Genomic DNA, 25,547 nt, shown 5'->3' on the forward strand with positions numbered 1-25,547 from the left:
GAGTGAGTTCTTTACATATGCTGGAAAATCATCAGTCACAATAATTTGTAGCTGAAAGTAATTACTAGGGTTTGCAGACTTTGGGGAAAGTGGAGAAGTGAAGCATGGTACACGAACTGGGTACTGAATACAGTCGGAGCCATAAACACTCTGAGTATTGAATATAGCTCCATGAACACTGACAGGTTTACAGGCATTCACAGTACAGGCTCACAAAATACCAACACCAATGACATGTTTCAGTGAAAATCCTAACCATACATGATAAAGGGCCCCACCCACAGCCACAGTCCCTACCACACACAACAGAGAGCTCCACCCACAGCCACAGTCTCTACCACACACAAAGGGCCCCACCCATAGCCACAGTCTCTACCACACACAACAGAGGGCCCCACCCACAGCCACACAGGCTCTCCATTATCCAACCATGACCTGGATGCTCTACCCCTACTGAATGAGGTAATCTGAGTGCCTGCATCCAACAGAACCATCAAAGTTTGACTCCTTACTCTTGCTAGGTATTTATTCAAAAGAAATGGAAAGACCATCAAACCTTGAACTTAATGTTTACAGCAGGGTTATCCACAACAGTTTCAAACTGAGAAAGTTCCAATGCCCAGTGTTACGTGGATGGATATACAAGGCGTGGGAGATCTGTGCTGTAGAGTATTATTTAACAGTTGAAAGGAAGAGAACTAGTAATGAGTGCAACAGTAAAGATCGATCTAAAATCATACTGCAAGCAAGGGCACACTATACAACTCTGTGTGTCACAGGGACTGAGCACACCAGGGCCCTGACTTACAGTAGTTCAACTGGGTTTTGTTTTGTTTTGTTTTTCCCTTCTTTATAATGTGCTTTAAAATGGGGCGTAGACACATAGGGATGGACTTTGGTCTTTCTTAAGGACAGGGACACCTCACCCCAACCTTCATCCACCTCTTTCCTTCAGATCAGGACACAGATGGAGCTTGGGACTCCACATTTATAAGCAAAGTTGGCATTTCTTTCAATCCTAAGAACTCACTCTTGTAGCCCAACCAAACTCCTGCGGTTTTCAATCAACACAAAGCTCCATGTCCTCGCTGCCACCTGCTGAAGTCCCCACACAACAAGTTTTGAAGGCTCCCTAACTTACATGGAGTTGAATGTGTACAACAAGTCAAGTATCATCCTGTGGGCTCACAATCCTCAGCTAGGGGCATGGGGGTGAGTGTGCACAGTGAGTAAGCATCATTCAGTGAGCTTCCACTCTTCGGTTGAGCCTCGAATTACTCAACAGGTAAAACCCTCTCCGTCCAAGCTGTCTAACTCCCAGATGACATCATTCACTACCAGACACATCCTTTTCCTAGCCCACAAGGGCCTGTCTTTTCCCTTCCTTTCCAGGAGCCACAGCCCAAACTGAGGTGGGAGATTTGTTTTTTTAAAAAGGCAATTTGCAAGCAAGGAAACAAAGTAACCAGTTACTGCTTCAGAGGCAGAAACCACAAAGTCCTGAGTCTGAGACAAAGTTTGTTTGTTTGTTCATTTAGTAGTAACAGAAGCACGAGAATCATGTGGAAGCCAGTTCCTCTAGACCCCAGGCCCACTGAGAAGACAAAGGGGTTGCCCAGGCTGATGCCCAACATACAGGAAGTTGGCATCCCTACTGCTCGCAGAGGGAGATAGTGTTTTTCTTAGATTGGACAATAAGCAAAGCTACCCTTTGCTACAGGGAGGGATACTGTATCATCCAAGGCCATTTGCTTTTGGTTTTGGTGGACACAACCCAGACTCATGTCCACGACAGGCAAATACACTGCCTCTGAGCTACATTCCTACTCTATTTTATTTTGGACAGGGTTTGGTTAAGTAGCTCAGGCTAATCTGAAAGTTGGGATCCTTCTGCATCAGTCACCCACTAGCTAGGATCACAGACATGCACCACCATAAAAAGATCTTTTAAAACAAGAGCTGATGCTGGGCAATGGTAGCACACGCCTTTAAACCCAGTACTCAGGAGGCAGAGGCAGGCAGATCTCTACGAGTTTTGAGGCCCAGCCTGGTCTACAAAGCAAGGACAGCCAGGACTGTTACACAGCAGAACTCGGTCTCAAAAAAATAAAATAAAATAAAATAAAATAAAATAAAATAAAATAAAATAAAATAAAATAAAAGGAAAGGAAAGGAAAGGAAAAAAAAAAAAACAGCTGCCCAGCTGTCACTGATTTCCTTGCAATTTGTACAGAAATGCAAAGACCCACAGAATCGTCTCCCGTCAGGGTATCTATCTCAGCCATGTTTTATGCTCCAAGTGTATACATCTGCTACATACTGTTTAATCTAGCCCTAAGTACTCTATGTTTTTAAGCTACTGTAAATGGTTTTCCCCTGCTTTCCAAATGTTTGTCATTAATACAGAGATACAATTGGTTTTTGTATGCTGTCCATGTATCCTGCATCCCAAGCCCACTTACTCACCGTAGTAGCTTTTCAATGTAGATTACTTATGCTCAATATCGTCTGCAAGTAACAACTGTAATTCCTCCTTTCTAATCTGCACACCTTTGATTTCTTTTGCCTTACAATATTTGCTGTGACATCACACAAAATGATGACTTAGGGGAATGAAAACAAACATCCTTGCCTGCTTTCCAATCTCATTTGTTTTTCTGTAGGTTTCTCAGATTTCCTTTATCAACTTGAAAATGTTAGCTTCCATTCTGTTTTCTGACTTTTTGAAAGATCTTTTTTATTATTATATTTATTTGTGTGGTGGTGGGGTGAGTGTACAAGGACCATGGTGAAAGTGTGGCGATCAGAGGACAAAGTGAGGGAGTTGATTCTCTCCTTCCACCACGTGAATCACCAGGACTGGAGGTGGGTCATTAGGCTCGGCCAAAGGCACCGTTATCTACTAAGCCATCTTGCCTATCGTTTAAAAAAAACAAACAAGCCTAGAGAATTGGCTCAGCACTGGCTGCTCTTGCAGAAGACCAGGGCTGGACTCCCAGCACCTATGGCAGCTCACAACCATTTGTAACTCGATTTCCAAGGGATCCAATACCCTCTACTGGACTGAGCACTGTACATAGATGGTACATGGACATACACACAGGCAAGGCATCCATATATGATGGATGATATATGAAGTAAAAATAATTTTAAAAAATTTAAATGAAGAATGGTGGTTCTTGTATATAATCCAAGGACTTAGGAGGATGAGGCAGGGAGATTGTGAGTTCAGGGTTAACTTGGGTAGTGGTTTGAATGAGCAATGGCCCCCATAGGCTCATGTATAAATAATGAATCCCCAGCTTTTGGGCTGTTTGGGGGAAGTTATGGAAACTTTGATAGATACAGCCTTGCTGGAGGAAGTACATCACTGGGAGAGGACTCTGAGGGTTAACAGCCTCATCTACTTCCTGCTTGCTCTATGCACCTCCTGTATATGGAGAGAAATGTATTCGACCAGCTTCCTGCTCCTATGCCATGCCTTCCCTGTCACAATGGACTCGCCACCTGGAACTGTAAGCTAACATAAACATTCTTCTTCAAGTTGCTCTTTGGTCATGGTATTGTATCACAGCACAGAAAAGTAACTAATCCACCAATGTCCATATGAAGATGCAAGCACAGAAGGGTGAGGGGTGAAAACAGAACTCACTGGTAGAACACTGGTCTCCTATATATAAGGCCCAATGTTCTATTTCCAGCAACACACACGCACACCCGCGCGCGCACACACACACACACACACACACACACTTAATTCTGCCATATGCTTTTTCTAAAATTATCAAAATAAAAATCAGATGGTTTTCCACTTTAGTCTGCAAGTTAAACTGATTTTTATTACCAATTCAGTTCTACATTCTCAAACACTACTTCATCAAGTATCACACTTTGTATAAACTGCCAAATTAATATTAATATTTTGCTAAGCATTTTTGTCTATATTCATAATATGTATTGGTTTGTAGTTTTCTTTTCTTGTAGCATCTGCCTGGGAATAGTGTTAGCCTGACAAAATGAAGTGGAGCACATTCTCTGCTCAGAAAAAGTCTGCACAGAATTGTCTACTTCCTCCTTACATGTTGCTTAGAATTTATCTAAGACACATAGAGACACGTAGCTTATAGGAAGCTTTCTTTTGTTTTTGTTCTAGAGACAAGGTCTTACATGCACACAGGCTGGCCTCAAGTGATCCTGCTTCAACCTGGCAAACATCTATAGAAAGGAATCACTGTGCCTGGCTTACAAAAAAGGTTTTTTGTTAAACTTATAAATTTAATATCTTTGATAAACTCTTTATGAGTCACTTTGATATTTGATAGTTTGTGTCTTTGAAGGAATTCATGTATTTCCTCTAAGTTTCCAAGTTTATTAGCACTATATAATTATATTTAATTATATATAATTAAAGTTATATATAATATTCTTTCCTTTCACCATCTGCAGGCTCTGTAGAAAAGCCGTCTCTTCATTCCTCCCACTGGTATTTGGCTCTCCCCCTTTTTTCCTGACTGATAATCTAGTTGGAGATTTCAATGTCCTTTTTAGCCTTGTTCAATGTTGTCTTCGATGCTTCCCTTCTTCCTTCTGAGTGCTTCAGGTGTAATCTGACCTCCTTTTTCCAGAATCTTAAAATGGCAACAAGGGTCAGGGCTTAGTGAGCCCAGCCTGGAGGCCCACAGTGTAGTTCTATCTACATCACTCTCATCCTAAGGGTATTTTTGTTATTGTTTGTTAAATTTCTAGATGATTGGAGGATAACATATATGAGCAAGTTTATGCCTGAAAAACTTCAAATGTTTGCTATCTGTCCTTCTCCAGAAAAACATAATTTTTCAAGCTGTGGTACAGATCACTGACAAAGCTTTGTTTTGTTTCTTCCCAAAAATGGCAAGAAAACATTACTAAAAAGCAAAAAAAAATTACTAAAAAGCAAAGTGCAGCCCAGACATACTAAAGACCACATTGGCTCCCAGAGTTACAGTTCTCAAGGGCAGGATGATTGATTCCCAAGTTTTCTATACCTACAATAAGCCATTAAGACATAAAATACAAACTAACAAAAACAAAGAATACCAACACTTTAGATGCATTCCATTAAGATCAATTTCTACTATCATTTATTCACTTCAAAACATTTTCTAATAGTCCTTGTGATTTTATTGTTGACACACAGATAATAGATAGCATTTAATACCTAAACATTTGGAGATTTTTCTATGTTATCTTGTATCAATGAAGACAGAAACTCTAGCATTTCCATAATTTGAAGTAAGAGATTTTGGAGTGAGTTATGATCTATCTTGGTGAATGTTTCACCTTGTGCACTTGAACACATAAACTAAAGGTAGTGTTCTAAAATGTTAGGTCAAGTTGACTTTGAGTATTATTTGCATAGTCCATGTCCTTACTCATGTTCAGTCAGGCATATTCAAACACTTACTCCACTAACCCCAGAAAAGAGACTGCCGAGTCTCAGGCAAGCCTGGACTGTCTGTACATAGCAAGGAAAAAAGGAAAGCAACTTATTGAATAAAAAACACAAAACCAACTGTTCTGTTGTTTTATAACCACTGAGAGAGAGTACTGAAGTTCCTAAATATGACTGTGGTCCTATCCTTTAAAGTTCCACTATTAAAAACTAAGTCCACATTTGTCCTGTTAAGAGACTTGGAATAGCACAGAATGGTGGTACATGCTAGAAATCCCAATACTTGGGAGGCAGGAGGATTTTTATTTTGAGGCAATTTCAAAGCCAGCCTGAGTCACATAGCCAGACTCCAGAGTGGGCTAAGCAGAGAAGGAAGAAGGAAAAGAGGGACGACAGGAACAAGACAGCGAAGACTCACATACAATACAGAGGATTAGAAGCTGTGTATGCCTTTTTGAACTGGGAGTTCAAGCTTCTAATAGGAAAAGCTTAATTGATTTGGTCAGTCTGTAAGTAATCAGGGACTGCACAAAGTTCTAGAGCCAGGGCTACCTTCAGAAGCCATTCAAAAGTCTCTAGAGCATCTTATATCCTTACATATTTCAACTAGGGTCACACACAGGGCATACTAACCTTCACTAAAACAAATCCTCCACAGCTTGTGAGCATGGCAGGAAAAGGGTTTGGCCCTTTAGTTATATGATTCATCACCTAATTTTATCCCTAGGAATGGAAGCTATGTGCTAGCATATGTATCTTCATCAATGTTGAAGTCGAGTCCAAGGAAAGAGGATTTCAACTCAACAAACAGAACAACCATAGCTGTACCCTGGGAGAGGCAACCTCATCTCAGCATTATATTGGACAGACAATTAAAGGGTTATTACAGTAAAAAGTCCACAGCAGAGATAAACAGATTTGATTTAGCACAGTGACAATGAAAAAGAAGTAAATTGTATCTAAAAGTTTAAAATAATATTGTGGTGGTAATCTAATTGTATTGAAATATTATTTTGATTTGTACTGAAATATTAATTTGATTGTATGTTAATAAATAAAGTTGTCTGGGGGTCAGAGCTATTAGAGCCATAGCAAGAGTGTGGCGGTGGTGGCACACGCCTTTAATCCCATAGATATCTGTGTGTTCAGGGATACAGCCAGCATTGGAGACATATGCCTTTAAGACCTAGGGGGCTGTACATTCAGACAGTGACGGGGCAGTCATGTGTTTGGGTTTACAACCAATGAGAAGGCAGAACAACATACTTTAAAAATACGAACCGAGAGGAAGTAGGTCTCTTTTCGCGAAGCTGGGACAGCAGGAGGAAGGGTGAGATTTTAGCTCTGAGCTCTGACCTCTCGGCTTTCTCTTTTACATTGTTTCTGTGTTTCTTATTTAATAAGACGGTTGGTTACATCTACATCTGGCGCCCAACGTGACAAGAATCCATTAAAAACTGCTTGGCTTGGCGGCAGGTCCGCTTTCCCGCAAGGGCGGCAGGCGGCCCGCGGCGGCGGCGGCGGCAGCGGTGGCACACGGCGGCCGGCGGCGATCGGCTTCTTAGTCCGAGCTGCTGGCGTCCTAGTCCGGGTAGCAACTTCTAGCCCGGGCCTAGGTCTGTGAGCAGCTTGCCTAAAGCCGGTGCTACAAACAACTCAGACCTGCCCTGCCGAACAGGGCCCTGCCTGTAAAGCCAAAGCACATGGTGGTCGGAGCTTAAGGAAGCCAGACCCAAGCCTTGACTCGGCACAAGAGGGAACACGTGGTTGCATTTAAGCTTTAGCCGGCTACGCTTTCTTGTGCATTCTCTCTCTCTCTCTCTCTCTCTCTCTCTCTCTCTCTCTCTCTCTCTCTCTATCTCTCTCTCTCTCTCTCTCTCTCTGGATTTACACCTGGGACACTAGGTGGCTGCTTTGAAAATCCCCTCGGATTTCTACTGTTCTACGCAGATTTGGTAAGTCATAATATATCAGATATTTTAAAAGAAACTATCTAAAAGAGAATTTTTTTCCACATTAAAAAACAAATGGGTTTTATGTGTACATTGGAAGAAAATTGGTTTTTGTTCGAAATTTTAGGCAGTCTGGCAATGGAACAACTATATAATATTAGTATTGGTGGAATTATGCACCTCATCACTATAATAATCCACATTTTAATATTTAAAAAGATAGTCAATTTAAGTGCCAGGATAACAGCGTTAGAAGAACTTGTTAAACCTGTAAAAATTCAGACAGAAGAAATTAACAGTGAAGTTGTTTCAAGTCGGGATCATAAGGTTGCAGAAAGAAAGCCTGTTTTCACACAGTCACCCTTAATTTATCCTGTAACAGTACAGCAGATGCCTGATCAAATGGCTACACAAAATACTTGGGCTCCAATTGAAATGTTGGATTTAAAAAGGTTTAAGGAGGCAATAGTATCTTATGGCATGCATTCCCCATATGTAAAGCAAATGTTAAACACTTGGTCAACATATAATAGGATAGTACCACAGGACTGGCGGGACCTCGCACAAGGTGTTCTGGAACCCAGCCAGAGACTTCAATTTCTGACTTGGTTTAAGGAGGAGGCTAAAAACATAGAAAAACAATGGAGGGATAAAGGAGTACAAGTTTGCCAGGATCAGCTTATGGGCGAAGGCCAATATGCTTCAGCACAAGCACAATGTTTATATGATGTCCAAACCCTAATTTTATGTCGAACGGCAGCCTTGAATGCATGGGACAAAGTTGAGGAACCAGGAAAAAAATCTGAGTCATTTACAAAGGTGAAGCAAGGCCCAAAAGAGTCTTTTACAGATTTTTTACAAAGACTGGCTTCAGCAGTAAAGAGAACGGTCTCGGATTCAGAAGCTGGTAAGGCAATAATTGAATCTTTGGCCTTTGAGAATGCGAATGCAGCATGCAAAAGAATAATCAGGCCATTAAGGGCAAGATCTGCACCTATGGAAGATTGGATTAGAGAAACAATTAATGTTGAAGCTGATGAGCATGACGATACATGGGTAGGAGAAGTAATTTCAAAAGGTTTGAGGAGTGTTAGATGTTTTGGATGTGGAAAGCAAGGACATTTGAAAAGGGACTGTAGACAGGTCATTTCCAGAAACAATGTTTCTTCAAGGAACAATGGCAACAGAATGCCCCTTCCTTCTGGAGTATGCAGAAGGTGTGGTAAGGGAAAACACTGGACCAACGAATGTAGATCAACAAAGGACAGACAGGGTAATCCTTTGCCTCAGTCTTCGGGAAACTCCCAGAGGGGCCTCAGGCAGGCCCCCAGTGCAAATCCAGTTCAAACCTTTCCGGCAGCCATAGAGGAAATGCCTGCTCTGGAGAGCGATTAAATAACCAAATGCCTATTGGAATAAATCATGCTGGTCAGAATGATGAAACAGAGAGAATAGAAAATTCAGGAGAAAACATAAAGAAAATTTTTTGGCAAACTTCTATTAATGAACAAAGACCAAAATTAATGATAAAAATAAATGGTGTTTTGTTGTCTGGTCTGGTAGACACAGGTGCGGACGTTACCATAATTGCACCAGAATTTTGGCATCCAACTTGGCCTCTTCAGGAGGTAAACGTTCAACTGTTAGGAATTGGGACATTATCTCAGGTGAAACAGAGTGCAAGATGGCTTGAATGTATAGGTCCAGAAGGACAGAGAGGAAAATTAAAACCATATGTGGCTAACATAACTATGAACCTGTGGGGTCGAGACTTGTTGCAACAATGGAATACTCAGATTAACATCCCTCCAATCTCAGAAACAAATCATAAACTAGCACATGTTACTGAGAGAAATATTAGAAGATATTGTTCTAATGAGTGGTCACCAGCCATCCATATTATACAAGAACAGGGCACAATAACTGATGATCTTCCAAAGACACCAACAGCTCTACCTTTAAAATGGTTAACAGACAAGCCTGTATGGGTCCAGCAATGGCCTTTAACAACAGAGAAACTCCAGGCTTTAGAAGAGCTGGTAGAAGAACAGTTAAATGCTCAGCATATTGAAGAATCAACCAGCCCTTGGAATTCTCCTGTATTTGTTATTAAAAAGAAATCTGGTAAATGGAGAATGGTAACAGACCTTAGAGCAATTAACAAAGTAATTCAGCCAATGGGCTCTCTACAATCTGGGATGCCTTTGCCTACTCTGTTACCAAAAGGATGGCCTCTCATAGTTATTGATTTAAAAGACTGTTTCTTTTCAATACCCTTACAAGAAAAAGACAAAGAAAGATTTGCTTTTACAGTGCCTACTTATAATAATTCTCAACCGGTTAAAAGATTTCAATGGAGGGTCCTCCCACAGGGAATGTTGAATAGCCCAACTCTGTGCCAATATTTTGTACAACAGCCATTGGAAGTGATACGTAAAAAATTTTCTAAATCTATAATTTATCATTATATGGACGATATTTTACTAGCTGACTCAAATGCAGATACTTTAGAAATAATGTTTGAAGAAGTAAAGAAAATTTTGCCTCGCTGGGGATTACAAATTGCTCCTGAAAAGATACAAAGAGGAGATTCTATTAATTATTTAGGATATAAAATAGAGCTACAAAAAATTAGACCCCAAAAGGTGCAAATTCGGAGAGATAGACTACAGACTCTTAATGACTTTCAAAGATTATTTGGAGATATTTCTCATCTACGAACTATTGTTGGGGTAAAAAATGATGAACTGACTAATTTGTTCAAAACCTTAGAAGGTGACAAGGACTTAAATAGTCCAAGAGAATTATCACCTGAAGCTGAGAAAGAATTAGCATTGGTAGAAAAGAAAGTGCATGAAGGACACGTGAATCGTATTGATCCAAAGCTGGATTGCATTTTGGTTATCTTACCTTCTAGGCGTTCTCCTACTGGAATATTAATGCAGAGGGAAGATATTATATTGGAATGGATATTTTTACCAAATAAACCAAATAAAAAATTAAAAACTTATGTGGAAAAAATCTCTGACTTGATTTACAAAGGAAAATTGAGACTTCGTCAATTAGCAGGCATAGACCCAGCAGAAATTGTCGTACCATTAACTAAGGAGGACATTGAAAAATTATGGACAGAAAGTGAACCTTGGCAAAGAGCTTGCAGTAATTTTTTGGGAGAAATTAACAGCAAATATCCCAAAAGCAATAGAATTGATCTTATAAAGAGAGCTGAATGGATCTTGCCTCGAATTGTACGGCAAAAACCCATATCTGGAGTTCATACATTTTATACAGATGCCAACAAAGAAGGAAAGGCAGGTTACAAATCAGAAAATTTAAGTAAAGTGGTTCAAAGTCCGTATAATTCAGTGCAAAAATCAGAATTGTATGCTATTCTGTTGGTATTAATGGATTTTTCAGAACCTCTCAACATAGTAACTGACTCTCAGTATGCTGAAAGAGTGGTGTTACATATTGAGACTGCAGAATTTATTCCTGATGCTTCAGAATTAACTTCACTATTTATTCAATTACAAGATACAATCAGGAAAAGGAATCATCCTTTATATATAACTCACATTCGATCCCATACTGGTCTGCCAGGCCCTCTAGCACAAGGCAATGATGAAATTGATAAATTATTGATAGGAAATGTGCTGGAGGCCTCAGAATTTCATAAAAAACATCACGTTAATAGTAAAGGTTTAAAAAAGGATTTTTCCATAACCTGGCAACAAGCCAAAGAAATAATAAAGAAATGTCCTACTTGTTCCTTCTACAATCAGACGCCATTACCAGCAGGATGTAACCCAAAGGGTACTCAGAGAAATGAAATCTGGCAGATGGACGTGTTTCACTTTGCAGAATTTGGAAAATTGAAATATGTACACCACACTATCGATACTTATTCAGGATTTCAATGGGCAACTGCTTTGAGTTCTGAAAAAGCTGATTCTGTAATCACTCATCATGGGTATACCTGCACAAATCAAAACTGACAATGCTCCATCATATGTCTCTGTTAAAATGAAACAGTTTTTTGCTTATTACAATATAAAGCATATTACAGGCATACCACATAATCCTACAGGTCAAGCAGTTATAGAAAGATCAAACAGAACTCTAAAGGATATGCTAAATAAACAGAAATGGGTAACAAAAACCCCCAGAAATAGACTGCATAATGCTCTTCTAACTTTGAATTTTCTGAATGCCAATGAGAAAGGAACAACAGCTGCAGAGAGACATTGGATAATAGAAAAAACTACAGAATTAAATCAGCCTATATACTTTAAGGATGTGCTGACCTCAGAATGGAAACCAGGGTATGTATTACATTGGGGACGTGGTTTTGCTTTTGTTTCTACAGGAGAAGATAAGCTGTGGGTACCATCAAAATTGATAAAGGTTCGATTTGAACAAGAGAGACCTCTTAATTAGAGGAGGTGATAGTTCATCAACCAGCATGAACATCCAATTTAAACTAACTTGTATCAATAACACATGCCTTTTCATTTAATCAGATAATAACTTGTCAAAAGGAAACATCCCCAAAATTAGTCTTGGGGAAAGGTTTTTGTTTTTGTCTTTTAGGAGAATGAAGGTTAAGGAATCTGAAGAACACTGGACAAATGAGACAACTGAAGAAAAGGGACAAATCATCTATCCCAAGAAACAGAGTGAAACGGTGTATGGGTATATATTATCTAAAAAAATTTTATGTCTTCCTAAATGTTTGTTTCTGCTTTTCTCTAAAGATTTAACACTATTGGTCTTCTAACAGTCCCAGTTCAATTAAAATTTAAAGCTGACTTTGGAGTTGGAGAATGGCTCTCTCTTTCTTTAAAATCAAGCATGTTGTTAAAAGGAAAATGCAAACTCCCTGTATCATGCCAGAATAAGAGCCATTTCTGCTATGGTACAGGACAAAAGCAAAATTAATTAAGGGACTATTCTATTACTAATCTCAACTCTTTGATTCTATTCTGATTCTTTAAACTGTTCTCAAAGTATAAATTTTATATCAAAATTTACAAGATTAATATATATATATACATTTTAAACTTTGTTAAGATATGAATGGTCACATAGAGTACTAACTAATTCTAGAAAAAAGGCTAGCTGCATATACATGTTTTTGTGTTCGAGTCTCTTATCAGTTTTCTGCAGGAAATCACGGCCTGGCCTAACATCAACTGAAGTCTCCAGAAAGAAGATGGGGCCCCACAACAACAACAATTCCACATGGACAATAATAATATCATTAAGCTGACAAACATCATCCACAGATCAGCTTTGAACTACAAGGTGCTCAGAGCAAATTTGAGATGACTAGCTGAGATGATCCAGTCTCAAAGACTACTTGAATAAGGACTTGAGATAAACCCTCAACTTTGGCATTATACACTGACTGGATAATGAAGGATATAGTTACCTCTCCTAGAATTTGACAATTAACCTAAAATTTTTCTTTCAGGATAAAGAAAACTTCGCCCATACCCAGCAGGAAGCAATTTTAAGAATACGACGCCCACATTCCCAAAGAGGTGGTGTGGGGCGGGTGGTTTTTTGGTCTTTTTAATGGGTTTTGGGTCTGGGATAATTTTCAGTATTTAGGGGGGTTGGTTACAAGTTATTGTCAAGGGTTAGGAAAAAGGCTAAGCAAAGGAGATTAGATTTAAAGTTCTTGTTTAAAAAAAAAAGAGAGAGAAAGAAAGAAAAGAAAAAGACAATTACTAGTTTTAAATACTTTACATTGGATTGAATTGTTTTATATTGTACACAAATTTGAAACTGATATTGTTAGAAAATGCTATATGTATATTTCTAATTGTATTTATTCCATCCATTTAACAATGTAATGCAAATTTCTGATCCTTGAATGTTATTATTATCAACTATTAGGATATAAAGAAATGAAAGCTAGTAGTTAGACATTATCATAGAACTTGTAGTCATATTAGATATGTTTTAAAAATTGAGCAGAGATGTTTTAGACAGGTCATCTTCAAACCCTTCAGAGATCTACAGAATATGGCATTTAAAATGTTTTAATAACTTAGAAAATTTTTCTTTTTTGAGACATGTCGGCTCCTGGCAGTACCAATCTACTTTAGAGAAAATATGGGCATTGAAGAAACTGCATATGGAGTCAACTTTCATTCTGGCAAAAGTTAGCCACTGGACAACAAAGTATCCTCGAATCAACAGGACAAAATGGACAGACAGATCACGAAACAAGGGACTACTGATTCTTGCCAAAACAAGTGTGGTTATGGCTTTATCAAAAGGCATCTTCTGAGGCCAGGACAATATGGCCCCATCCCTGAAGTGGCCTTCGCATCCGGAAAAGGTACGGTGCCCTTTTCTTCGAAGGCAGCTTAACAGGCAGAGGGCCGATGGATTCTGTTGTACAATGGAACAGCAGCTGAAAGCTCATGCCTCTCAAAAGTAGACTGGCATTTAATAGAGGGATGTGGAGAAGAAGGGGATGCTGAGATGAAGCCATATATACACAGCCAAGAAGAATGGACAGCTGAATTAAAAAACTGTCAACAATTTCCAGAATTTAAAATCCTGAATCATGACAGGACACTGGTGGAATTCAGGTGTTTCTGGTACGTGGACTGCTCTCACCCAATGTGAGGTTGAACTGTTGACCTTGTGTACATCCTACTTCACAAATGAGTCTGTCAGATACACTAAGCCTATAGGCTGAAGATGATGCCCCAACACTGCGGAGAAACCTCAGATGACTGCCCAGGCAGCTGGCTGTTTCTGTCAACTCACAAAATTTTTTTGGAAGTTGCTTGCATGCACTTCCTGTTTTTATTTTTGTTAGCTAATATTATTCCCTTCTTGGGTCTCTGAGGGAGTTGAAGATTAGTTAGTTATGGTTGAAGATTAGTTAGTTATAGTTGAAAATTAATTAGGATAGAAAGTACATTAGATACATCTTGGAATTATCAAAATAGGATAGATAATGGAATTATTTTCTCTGATTCGTCAAATACCTGTTTAGGTATTTATTACTTGTATATATTGTATATAGTTATTGTACTTTTGTATATAGTTTTTCTTTTGTTAGTCATAACCTTTTGCTTTTTTTCTTTTTATTAAAATAGAAAAGGGGAAATGTGGTGGTAATCTAATTGTATTGAAGTATTATTTTGATTTGTACTGAAATATTAATTTGATTGTATGTTAATAAATAAAGTTGTCTGGGGGTCAGAGCTATTAGAGCCATAGCAAGAGTGTGGCGGTGGTGGCACACGCCTTTAATCCCATAGATATCTGTGTGTTCAGGGATACAGCCAGCATTGGAGACATATGCCTTTAAGACCTAGGGGGCTGTACATTCAGACAGTGACGAGGCAGTCATGTGTTTGGGTTTACAACCAATGAGAAGGCAGAACAACATACTTTAAAAATACGAACCGAGAGGAAGTAGGTCTCTTTTCGCGAAGCTGGGACAGCAGGAGGAAGGGTGAGATTTTAGCTCTGAGCTCTGACCTCTCGGCTTTCTCTTTTACATTGTTTCTGTGTTTCTTATTTAATAAGACGGTTGGTTACATCTACATAATATAGATGGAAATAAAAGGCTACACTTTTCCATTTTAAAGAGCTTACTACAGAGTGTTACCACAGAAGAAACACACCATAACGCTGAGGCAGGAGTACCATGCATTCAATGCCAGCATGGATTATGCAGAGGACTTCATCTCAAACAACACACTCTCTATTAGGATTCCACATCGAAGACCTATTTTCCAATCTTGGCTCTACTCGATGTTTATCATGTTGTCTTAGTTAGGGCTTCTATTGCTGTGATAAAACACCATGAAAATAAAGCAAGTCAGGGAGGAAAGGTTCACTTGGCTTACACTGACACATCATAGTCCATCACTGAAGGAAGTCAGGATAGGAACTCAAACAGGGCAGGAACCTGGAGGCAGGAGCTGATGCTGAGGCCATGGAGGGGTGCTGCTTACTAGCTTGTTCCACATGGCTTGCTCAGTCTACTTTCTTTCTCTTTTTCTTTTTTTTTTTTTTTTTTTGGTTTTTCGAGACAGGGTTTCTCTGTGTAGCTTTGCGTCTTTCCTGGAACTCGCTTTGTAGACCAGGCTGGCCTCGAACTCAGAGATCCGCCTGGCTCTGCCTCCTAAGTGCTGGGATTAAAGGCGTGTGCCACCACCGCCTGGCCCAGTCTACTTTCTTTTTTTGTTTGTTTGTTTAATATTTCAAATTTTTCTTTTATTTTTACTTATTTTTATTGTTTAAAATTAATTAATTTATTTATTTTTCCATTATCAGCTTGATAAGAGTATGTATTCTTATCTTAATAGTGAGATGTTTCATTGAGGTTTGCTCAGTAATTGAGTAAAACCGAAATTTATTATAAGCCACAGTCGTCCTAGGGACCTCCATGCTATATATATATATATATATATATATATATATATATATATATATATATATATATATATATCCTCCATTGTTCTGTGGGTTGTAGTCTGATTGTTCTTTATTTTATATCTAGAATCCACTTATGAGTGAGTACATACCATGACCGTCTTTCTGGGTTTGGATTACCTCACTCAGGATGATTTTTTTCTATTTCCATCCATTTGCCTGCAAATTTCATGCTTTCATTGTTTTCCTCTGCTGAGTAGTACTCCATTGTGTATATGTACCACATTTTTTTCATCCATTCTTCAGTTGACGGGCATCTAGGTTGTTTCTAGGTTCTGGCTATTACAAATAGTGCTGCTATGAACATAGCTGAGCATGTATCTTTATGGTATGAATCAACATTCCTTGGGTATATGCCCAAGAGTGGGATGGCTGGGTCTTGAGATAGTTCGATTCCTAATTTTCTGAGAAACGGCCATACTGATTTCCACAGAGGTTGTACAAGTTTGCATTCCCACCAAAGTGTTCCCTTTGCTCCACATCCTCTCCAACATTGCCAGTCTACTTTCTAATAGACCCCAGGACCACCAGCCTAGGGATGGCACCACCCACCATGGGCTCGGCCCTTCCCCATTGATCACTAATTGAGAAACTGCCTTACAGCTGGATCTCATGGAGGCATTTCCTCAGCTGAGGCTCCGTCCCCTCTGATGACTCTACATCCTGTCAAGTTGACACACAAAAGCAGCCATTACACATGTAATCTCACACTCACTCACAAGGTCATTATGAAGACATGGGTGCACTGTAGCTCCACATTTCTTTCTTGCTTCTCCCTTTAAGTTCCGTTTTTATGCATTTACTATTCCTTCATCAACACTTGCCTCTGCTTCCAGACTGCTAGCCAGCCTCGTCTGTGCTCCTGTCACCCTGCTTTCCTCACCATGATTGACCGGTTCCGTTCTGGGACAGTCTTGTGCAGCTAAGCACAGCTGCTGAGTCATGGGTGCAATGGCATGGTATGTCCAGAAGATAGTATCAACCAATTTGAGAAGTGACACCCCTGCCCCAAATACTGGAGGGTATGGCTAGCTGCTTCAGGTTCCCACCACCCTAACTTCCCTGCAATGGCACACTGAAACCTGGAGTTGTGAGTTAGAATTGATGGTTTCATCAGGTATCACAGCAACCAGAATCCAGACCCAGACAGATGCTAACCAAGCCTCTTGGATTCCCATGTTCATCTCCTACTGATACCCAGTAAGGTCATCACTATGTCCCAAATGAATAAAAAGGAAAAGAACACTGGTCAATAGTTTCCGAATACTTTTCTTCAAATGTCTTTTTAAAGTCATTATTATTGTTTTAGACAGGGTCTCACCGTGTAGCCCCTGGCTGGCCTACAGCTTATTATCTAGACCAAACTGGTTTCCAAATCATAGAAATCCACTTGTCTTTGTCTCCTGAGTACTGCATTTAAAGGTGAGTGCCACCATATCCAGCTAAATACCATCTCCTTTAAATTACATTCATTTCTTCAGCCATTCATTGTATCTCTTTTCTCATTTTCCTCTTTATTTGCATGTTTTTCTTCTCTAGGCCATTAATTTTCTATATTTCTCAATAAAGCATGCCAAAAAAAAAAAAAAAAAAAAGCTTAAGCTCTTTTAATTGGGGCGGCAGTGACGGCTCAGCAGCCGGCTGGTAAAGATGCTTGCCACCATGCCTGATGACCTGAGTGTGATTCATGGATCCACATGGAGGAACCAACTCTCAAGTTGTCCTCTGATCTCCACATGTGGGCCATAGCATGTGAGTTCGCACACAAACAGTAAATTAATTTTTAAAAAGTAGATCTTTTCATCTTTGACACACCTCCATAAATACTAGTCTGTATTGTAGCCTGTACAATGCAGATTATGCACGCATTACTCCACCCAGCCTGGAGTACACTATGGTGTTTCGACTTGTCTCCTCTCAGACAAGACAGCGCATCGTATATAAACACTCCTGGCTTTATGTCCCTAGGTATCTTCGTGAGGCTGCCACTCTACTCAAAAGTCGTATGCGATCAGAGCCTACTGTAGTAAGGCCCCTTTAACCTACAGTTTCAGCTTTACCTCCAACAATTCTCAAACCGAAAGCCCTCTTGGGCAATCATATTTAAATTAGTTTTTCCTATATCCCTAGAATAGTATAGGACTCACAGACAGCCCCTAATAAAGGCTGACTATTCCCTATCCAAGATGCTTGGTATCAGAAGTATTTTAGACTCTCAAGTTTCACACTGGGGATATATGTATAGCTTTTCCTTCTAATGTTATCCCTACATTAATATCCAAATGTTCTAAAACCTAAAAGGTTTTGAGTGAACATTTTGGATCAGATTAGGGATGTTTAACCTGTTTGACAAATAATGATAAAACTCTAAAGTGGGTGTGATACCAAACATCTATAATCCTAGCACTGGGGAAACTGAGGCAAGAAGAATCTCCAGTTCCAGACTGGCTTGAGCTACAGTAAAACCCTGTCTCCAAAAAAAGCAACCAACCCAAACAAGCAAAACATCTGTATTGTTCCTCTTCAAACAAAACAGATATCTGACTTTCTCCAGAGGCAAATTCTACTTTCAGTCATTCAAATACACTTAAATTACTAATAGGCAATTTTCCTTACTAAAATGATCTAAAAACTGAGCTCTAGTGCCAGGCAGTGGTGGCAAGTGCCTTTAATTCCAGCACTCTCCTCTCCTCTCCTCTCCTCTCCTCTCCTCTCCTCTCCTCTCCTCTCCTCTCCTCTCCTCTCCTCTCCTCTCTCTTGGGAGGGAGAGGCAGACGGATCTGTCTCAAAAAACTAAAAAAGAAAAAAAAAAAAAAAGATAATTACCTAAGGAATGTTGAGATAGGGAAAATAGTCTTCCCTAGGGAACAGTATACCAGTTCAGTTAGTTAGCCAAAACAAAAGGTCAGCCCTGAAAACATATACATACAAGTAACTATAATTATTATATAGACTGAGTGGGTTGTACTTATGTGTTTAGAAATACACAAACACACATACATACACACACATACATATACATACAAATAACTATAATCGTTATATAGACTGAGTGGGTTGTACTTATGTGTTTAGAAATACACAAACACACATACATACACACACACACACACACACACACACACACACACACACACACATCTATGTTACAACAATTAATGAAAAAGGAGGCCATGAACTTGAAAAAGATTAAGAAGGGGTATATGGGAGGTTTTGAAGGGAGGAAAGAGGAGAAAATTATGTAATTATATTATAATTTCAAAAAAAGAAAAAAATTTAAAGGTAATCACAGATGGGTATAGTGGCACATGCCTTTAATCCCAGCACTCAGAAGCAGGTGGACCTCTGTGAGTTCAAGGTCAGCCTGGTCTAAATAGTGAGTTCCAGGACAGCTAGAGCTACATAGAGAAGCCCTGTCTCAAAGAGAAGGTAGTTTAGCCGGGCGGTGGTGGCGCACGCCTTTAATCCCAGGACTCGGGAGGCAGAGCCAGGCGGATCTTTGTGAGTTCGAGGCCAGCCTGGGCTACCAACTGAGTTCCAGGAAAGGCGCAAAGCTACACAGAGAAACCCTGTCTCGAAAAAAAAAACCAAAAAGAAAACCAAAAAAAAAAAAGAGAGAGAGAAGATAGTTTAAAGGTTTCACAAACCAGACATGGCAGCTCATACCTGTTAAGCCCAGCACTTGGGAGGCAGGGCCATTCGGAGTTAGAGGCTAGTCTGTGCCAATACAAATTTCAGGACAACCTTGATACCAAAAGAGACTAAATATGGAGAGGGGTTGGGGGTAATCACTAAGAATCAACAAAAAAGACAACAGAGTTGGTAGGTAAAACTAACCTGAGCATGGGCTCAGCAGTTAAGGGCAGTAGCTGCTCTTCCAATGGACCCAGTACCCATATGGCAGCAGCCCACAACCGTCTGTATTCCCAGCTCCAGAGTATTCAAGGCCTGAGGACACTGCATGAATGCAATGCACAGACATACATGTAGCCAAAACTCCTACACACACACACACAGCTAGCCTGGGCTACAAAGCAAGACCCCATTTAAAAATAACAAAGTATTTTAAGTTTTAAAAATTCTTACTAAGTAAGTTAATTGATGTGGACCAAAAAATTGCAGCATAATTTAATTTAAAAAAAAAAACAGATTTCTACTGAATAATGCAAGATCAAATTGTGTGTGTGTGTAATGTTTTCTTCTTTTTAAAAAAAGATTCATTTTTTAATGTATGTGTGTATATGCCACGTGTGTGCAGGTTCCAAAGGAAGCTGGAAGAAGGCATCAGATCCCTGGAGCTGGAGCTCAAAGGAGCCGTGAAGCTGCCTCACATGGGTGCTGGGAACTCCAGACAGGTACAACACTCGTAAGGGATGAGTTATGTCTTCAGACACACTTTTAATATTCTCTACATTGATTTATTTGTTGGGGGAGCACACTTGCCATGAGGAAGTCAGGGAACAAGTTGACAGTGGTGTTCTCCTATCACCGTGTGCATCCCAGGGGACTGAACTCAGGTTCAGGAGTGCTAGCATGCCCAGTGCCTTTACCCGCTGAGCCATATGGCTGGCCCCTCAAATTGTATTTTTAGTGAACAACAATCATTAAATCTTCTAAGCACCCTTCAAACAGCTGCTTTAGACATTCTTTGGCTTCTCATTCTTCCAGTGGGTGAAAGCCGAAGTCCAGACTGTGCACACACATTCAGACAAGGTATTTGCCTGTATATACACAGTATACCCTACGTTAATATATGAAGTACTTCATTTTACTTTGTAGACAACTTGAGAAAGAAAAATCCACTGCTACTCATATAAGTTCCGCACGCTAACCGATTGCGCCACTGGAGCTCCAGCTACTCATAAATATAACTAGTAGGCAATTCTTAAATATCAACCTGTTTGCTCTCCTAATTCAAGGTCACTGACCCAACCTTCTACCACTGAAGTTGAGGAAATAAGGAGGACCCCAAGTCAGCGTACAAAATTCCAGTATCATTCCTGTTGTACACAAGGAGACTGGCTAAGGACCCAGCAGCACACTTAGGACAGTAAGGACCCTCAGGTGACCAAAGTAAGCTGGGGCCACTCTAAAGGTCAATCAAGCCTTAAGATCAAGGTGGCAGTGCTCCAGTTACCTGGACAAAGACGCTGCATCTGCACTCTAACAGGTTTCAGTATCTTTATCAGGTTAATGTGCTCAAGGCTTGCATCAAGCTTCATGTAAAGGTTAACTCACAAGCAGAATGGAAGTTCACTTGTAGTTTACAGCCTATTATAAAATCTTCCATAACTTCGCTCTCTGAATTCATGAAATTAGATGGAGACAGAGAAGAAATTCCCTTTAAAACTGAGCAGAAAATATGATTTACAGTATCAACTGTTATTTGCCAAGTGGCCGGTTCAAAGGTGCCACCCCAAGGATGACAGCGCCATATAAATTCTTTTTGATTGCTCCAACAGTGGTCCATATGTTCAAAAATAGGTGAGGACCCACACCCCAACAAGTTAGACCATGCTTTGTCACCAACATCAAATGTGGAAGAAAATGCCAATGCTCTGCCTCCCCCAAAGAAACACAACTCCCTGAACTGCTGAACACCATCAGCCAACCCCCCCAGAGTGGGTATTTTAAGTATTCTATCAGGAAATCATGATAAGTACTAGCGGTTCCTCTAGGCCTCAGCAGCAGCCTTAGGTGTAAGCGAACTCAGCCCTTGATACTCAAAAAAATAATGTTGATGTCATTAGGAGGCTACTGATTCTTTGCACTCCGGACAAGTCATTCTTGATCCGCAACGCATTTCCTCCCCCAGCTCCCAAATAAAGAGCTCTGCAGACAGAGAGCCCCCGGGTACCCCCCTTCTCCTGTACCTCCAGAGGCTGCTGCTTTCTCCACCCTCCGGCTCTGAGGAGCGGGCTCCAGAAGGTCCCGGGCAATTCCGTGCCCGGGGAAGTGCTTGTTTTGCCAGTGCACGGTAGCTCTGTCCAGCTGCTTCCTTTCCCAGTTTGCCCGAAAAGAAGCACTACAGGGTACCCGGGGACCCAGGAGGGAGCCGGGGTGGCGATGTCGCCGCGGCTGCCGCCTCTGGTATGTCAGGGGCCGGGATTGTATTTCGAAAGATCCGCCATTTTCACCTCGTCATCACCATCACAGCTCAGCAGCTTCCCCCGACAGCCGAGCCCCGGCCGCCGCCGCCGCTGCCGCCGCCGCCGCCGCCAGTCACCTCCCCCTTCCTCCTGCTCCCGCCCCGGCCCGCCCTCCCGAGCAGCACACACCCACATATCCGGGGAAACCTCCCGCCCGCCCCGCCAACCTTCAAACGCGCACCGGAGGTTCTAGGGCTCACCGGCGAGCCGAGCCAGAGCCAGACCTAGCACCCCAGGACCAGACACCCAGCTCCCGCGGGCCCTGCAGGAACGCCAACGGGAGTCGTGATACCTGCGAGATTCCAAGTCCTAGATATCTGTTAAGAGGGCAAGCCATGCGGAATCTGACACAAGAACAACAGAAAAGACCCCAAACTCTTTCATTTCCAGAAAGACACTTGAGATGGCAGACCGTGTTTTGTGTACATTTCGGAGACGGAGACCTTTAACGCCACTCACCAACTTTGGCACTCTTCTCCACCCCCAGAACTACTTTGACAGTACAGCTATTTCCATATGCGTGTCTGACTCTCGGGCACCCCTTAATTACAGGTGCTGATCCCACAGTGTTTTGTTTTGCTTTGTTTTTAATTTTTAAGAATAGAGTTCTGAACTACTCCCCTCTCCACTTAACTTGGGCCACTTCTGTCCATGAACAACACCATTACGTCAATTTGTCGTTGGTGTAAGTTGTACAAGTGCCACTAAATTTAAAGTGTATTGAATTAAAGTGATTAATTCCAACTGTGGAGACATGAACGAAACCTGAATGATCGCCTTCTAACATACAGAAAACACAGCTCTTCGCTAGAATCCCTTGCCAAATGGTTTTAGGATCTAAGTTTCCAAATTAAGAACCATCTGCTGCTGATACACTTGTTCAATGCAATGAAAATAAACAGCTTGCTTTAGAACAAGATTCCGGAATGACCTATCCACCCCTTCCAGTTCCTCTCCTCGTTTAGTTTAATAAGTAGCCAAAAGAGGATACAAGGAATGCTTAATCATCTAAGGAATAAGAACACATAAGCTGCAAGGCTTCTTAATGGGACCAGCATTCTCCAAAAATTAGCGGTTTCATTTCAGAAAGCCTTAATAATTGCCAATTCAAAAGCTGTATTCTTTTATCATTCAGCTACAACATAAGCCCTAAAATTGAATCTCAGGGTTGTGAACAGGGCTATTCTACTGTCTTAAGTTTACCTAAGAATAAGGTAGAAGCAGAAGCCATTTCATTTCCCTACCTTGTTTGAATGACAACTCCATATAAAAGTCAGCAGGCTCTGGCTTACTCAAGCGCTGTCTCCCACCCACTCCCGGCGCGTTTTTATACACAGCCCGCTAGAGGCTGAGCGTATAAAGGGTTCCCAGTGCCTTCATCTTTCAACTTTATTCCCCCACCAACAGCCGGGTCCACCGGCACTCGGATGGTTGTTTACCGTTGCTTGGCCAGGCTGAGTCCCAGCCCGCTCCCTTCCCCGTGCACCGCGGGGACATTATGACATTTGGCTGGTGGGCTTCGCGAGGGAAACGGACACACAGCCCGAGGAGTCCATACAAAGGGGCGTAGGAAGAACGCGGCGGCGGCGGGCAGCAGCGAAAGGAGGCGCTGGTACGAAATGACACAGCAGCAAAACCGGTTCCCAGAAGCCCGGGGCCGGTGGCTGCTTCCCGGGCCGCGCCGAGAGCCTGTCAACAGCCGCCGGGCCCTTCCTCCCGAGCGCGGAGCGGGCGGCGCCGACCCCGCCGAGTGACAGCCGCGCTCTCGGGCGCCAGGCGGCTCGCGGCCGCGCCCCGACGACCCTCCGCCCGCCGCGGCCCACCGGCCCAGCTGCCCCGGGAGCCGGCCGGCCGGCGCTCCCGGCTCGCGCCACCTCCCCGCGGGCCCGGCGCCGGTCCCCGCCGCTCAGCCCCGGCTCCCCGGAGCTGACACTCACCCGAGCCGGCGGCGCCGCCGCCTCCTTCTCGCGCCGCGCTCCCGGGGCTCCCAGCAGCCGCGGCGGCGGCGGCGCCTCCGAAACACAGACCCGGGTTTGTTCAAAATCACGCGCCCAGCGCCATTCCACCGCCGCATCCCATAATACGCCGGGCGCCCCGCCCCGCCCCGCCTGCCCGCCCGCGCGCCGCCCCGCCCCGCCCCTGCGCCGCCCCGCCCCCGCCGGCAGCCGCCGCCCCGCCCCTTCCGCGCGCCGCCCCGCCCCCTGGCAACCCGAGCCGCGCGTCATTGCGCAAGGCTGGCGGGGAGCGCGCTCGGGCTCCACGTGACTCCTCCTGGGGCCTCTGTCAAAGCGAAGGCCCGGAGCGGGGACCCCGCAGGTTCACGCTCCCGGCTCGGTGACAAGACCACACAGTAGGTGCGGTTTCCAGCGCGCCCCCGGGGCCGCTGGGGGATGAGCTTGAGTGAGGCGGGAGTCGACCTCCTTTCTCGAATGCCAATCTCTTCAGGGTTTAGACATGAATTTTGGGAGGAGCGCCAAAATGCTCCTGGAGAGGAGCAGGCAGAGTTAAAAAACTTATTTTGAAAGGGAGTTTTTGATATTTCTATTTGCAAGACAGTCCACATCTTATACGAATACAGCATGGATTCTTTGTATTCAATCATTGCGGAATATCGTTTAAGAGGTGTTGCATTCGTTTTATGCTGTGGAATATTTAACGATGCAAAGTCGTGATGCATTCTTTTACATTGCATTGCGTTGGTTTAACTCTGTGAAGCTGTGTTACTTTGCCTGTCTAAAGCACGTGACTGGTCTAATAAAGAGCTGAATGGCCAATAGCTAGGCAGGAGAGAGAAATGGGCGGGGCTGGAAGGCAGAGAGAATAAATGAGAGAGAAGGAGATCCAGGAGAGAGGAAGAGGAGGAGAGGAGAATGCCAGGGGCCAGCCACCCAGGCAGCTATGGAGTAAGAAAGAAAGAAAAGTATATAGAATAGAGAAAGATAAAAGCCCAGAAATAAAAAGGTAGATGGGATAATTTAAGAAAAGCTGGTTAGAAAGCCAAACTAAGGCCAGGCATTCATAAGTAAGAATAAGTCTCTGTGTATTTATTTGGAAGCTGGATATTGGGCCCACAACGGGCAAAGAGTTTTAAAAAAAAAAAAAAACTACAAATCATCTTTTCCTTCACTTCCTGGGATATTTATATGAATCCAAGAAATAAAAGAGGCCTTGAGAGTATTCCGCAAGCTATTCTGCCAGACAAGAACTACACAGAAGAAAGAACAGAAAACCTGAGAGTGTAAATGTACAACTGTGAAGTGCGTCGCTAAAGGACCATGGAAGCCATGCAGGTAACATGAGTACCTGCGGAACAGCATGGAGGCCGTGAGAGTTATGTTAAAGCTATCACTTTAAAACCACATATTCCTGATTTTAAGTTCTGGTACCTCCACTAATTCCTATGTAACGTGTTTATTTTTCCATCCACAGAATAAAAATAACTTCCCAGGATTCAGACAGCTAAATACATAGAATTCTTGCTACCAGTGTGGAGCAACTACAAGATACTGGCCTGAACTGTTAGGCTATAACCACGCTTCAGCAAGC

At 42.0% G+C, this 25,547-nt stretch overlaps 1 protein-coding gene across 15 annotated transcripts in view; it reads right to left on the minus strand.

Annotated features, from left to right (window-relative positions):
- The window catches only part of Lin54 (lin-54 DREAM MuvB core complex component), a 105,502-nt gene extending 81,387 nt beyond the window's left edge, over positions 1-24,115 (minus strand). For 2 of the 15 annotated variants that reach the window (XM_042257703.2, XM_042257701.2), the window contains exon 1: positions 23,441-23,772. In XM_042257703.2, coding sequence (XP_042113637.2) covers positions 23,441-23,498 — 58 coding nt within the window. In that variant the 5' untranslated portion in view covers positions 23,499-23,772. Of the gene's footprint in view, positions 1-21,725; positions 22,094-23,245; positions 23,775-23,938 lie in introns of those variants that run through there. The other 13 variants (XM_076546768.1, XM_076546765.1, XM_076546771.1 and 10 more) reach the window with 12 other exon arrangements.
- Positions 24,116-25,547: the final 1,432 nt, after the last annotated feature.

This window comes from Peromyscus maniculatus, chromosome 10 (assembly GCF_049852395.1).
Source record: "Peromyscus maniculatus bairdii isolate BWxNUB_F1_BW_parent chromosome 10, HU_Pman_BW_mat_3.1, whole genome shotgun sequence".
Lineage (NCBI taxonomy): Eukaryota > Metazoa > Chordata > Mammalia > Rodentia > Cricetidae > Peromyscus > Peromyscus maniculatus.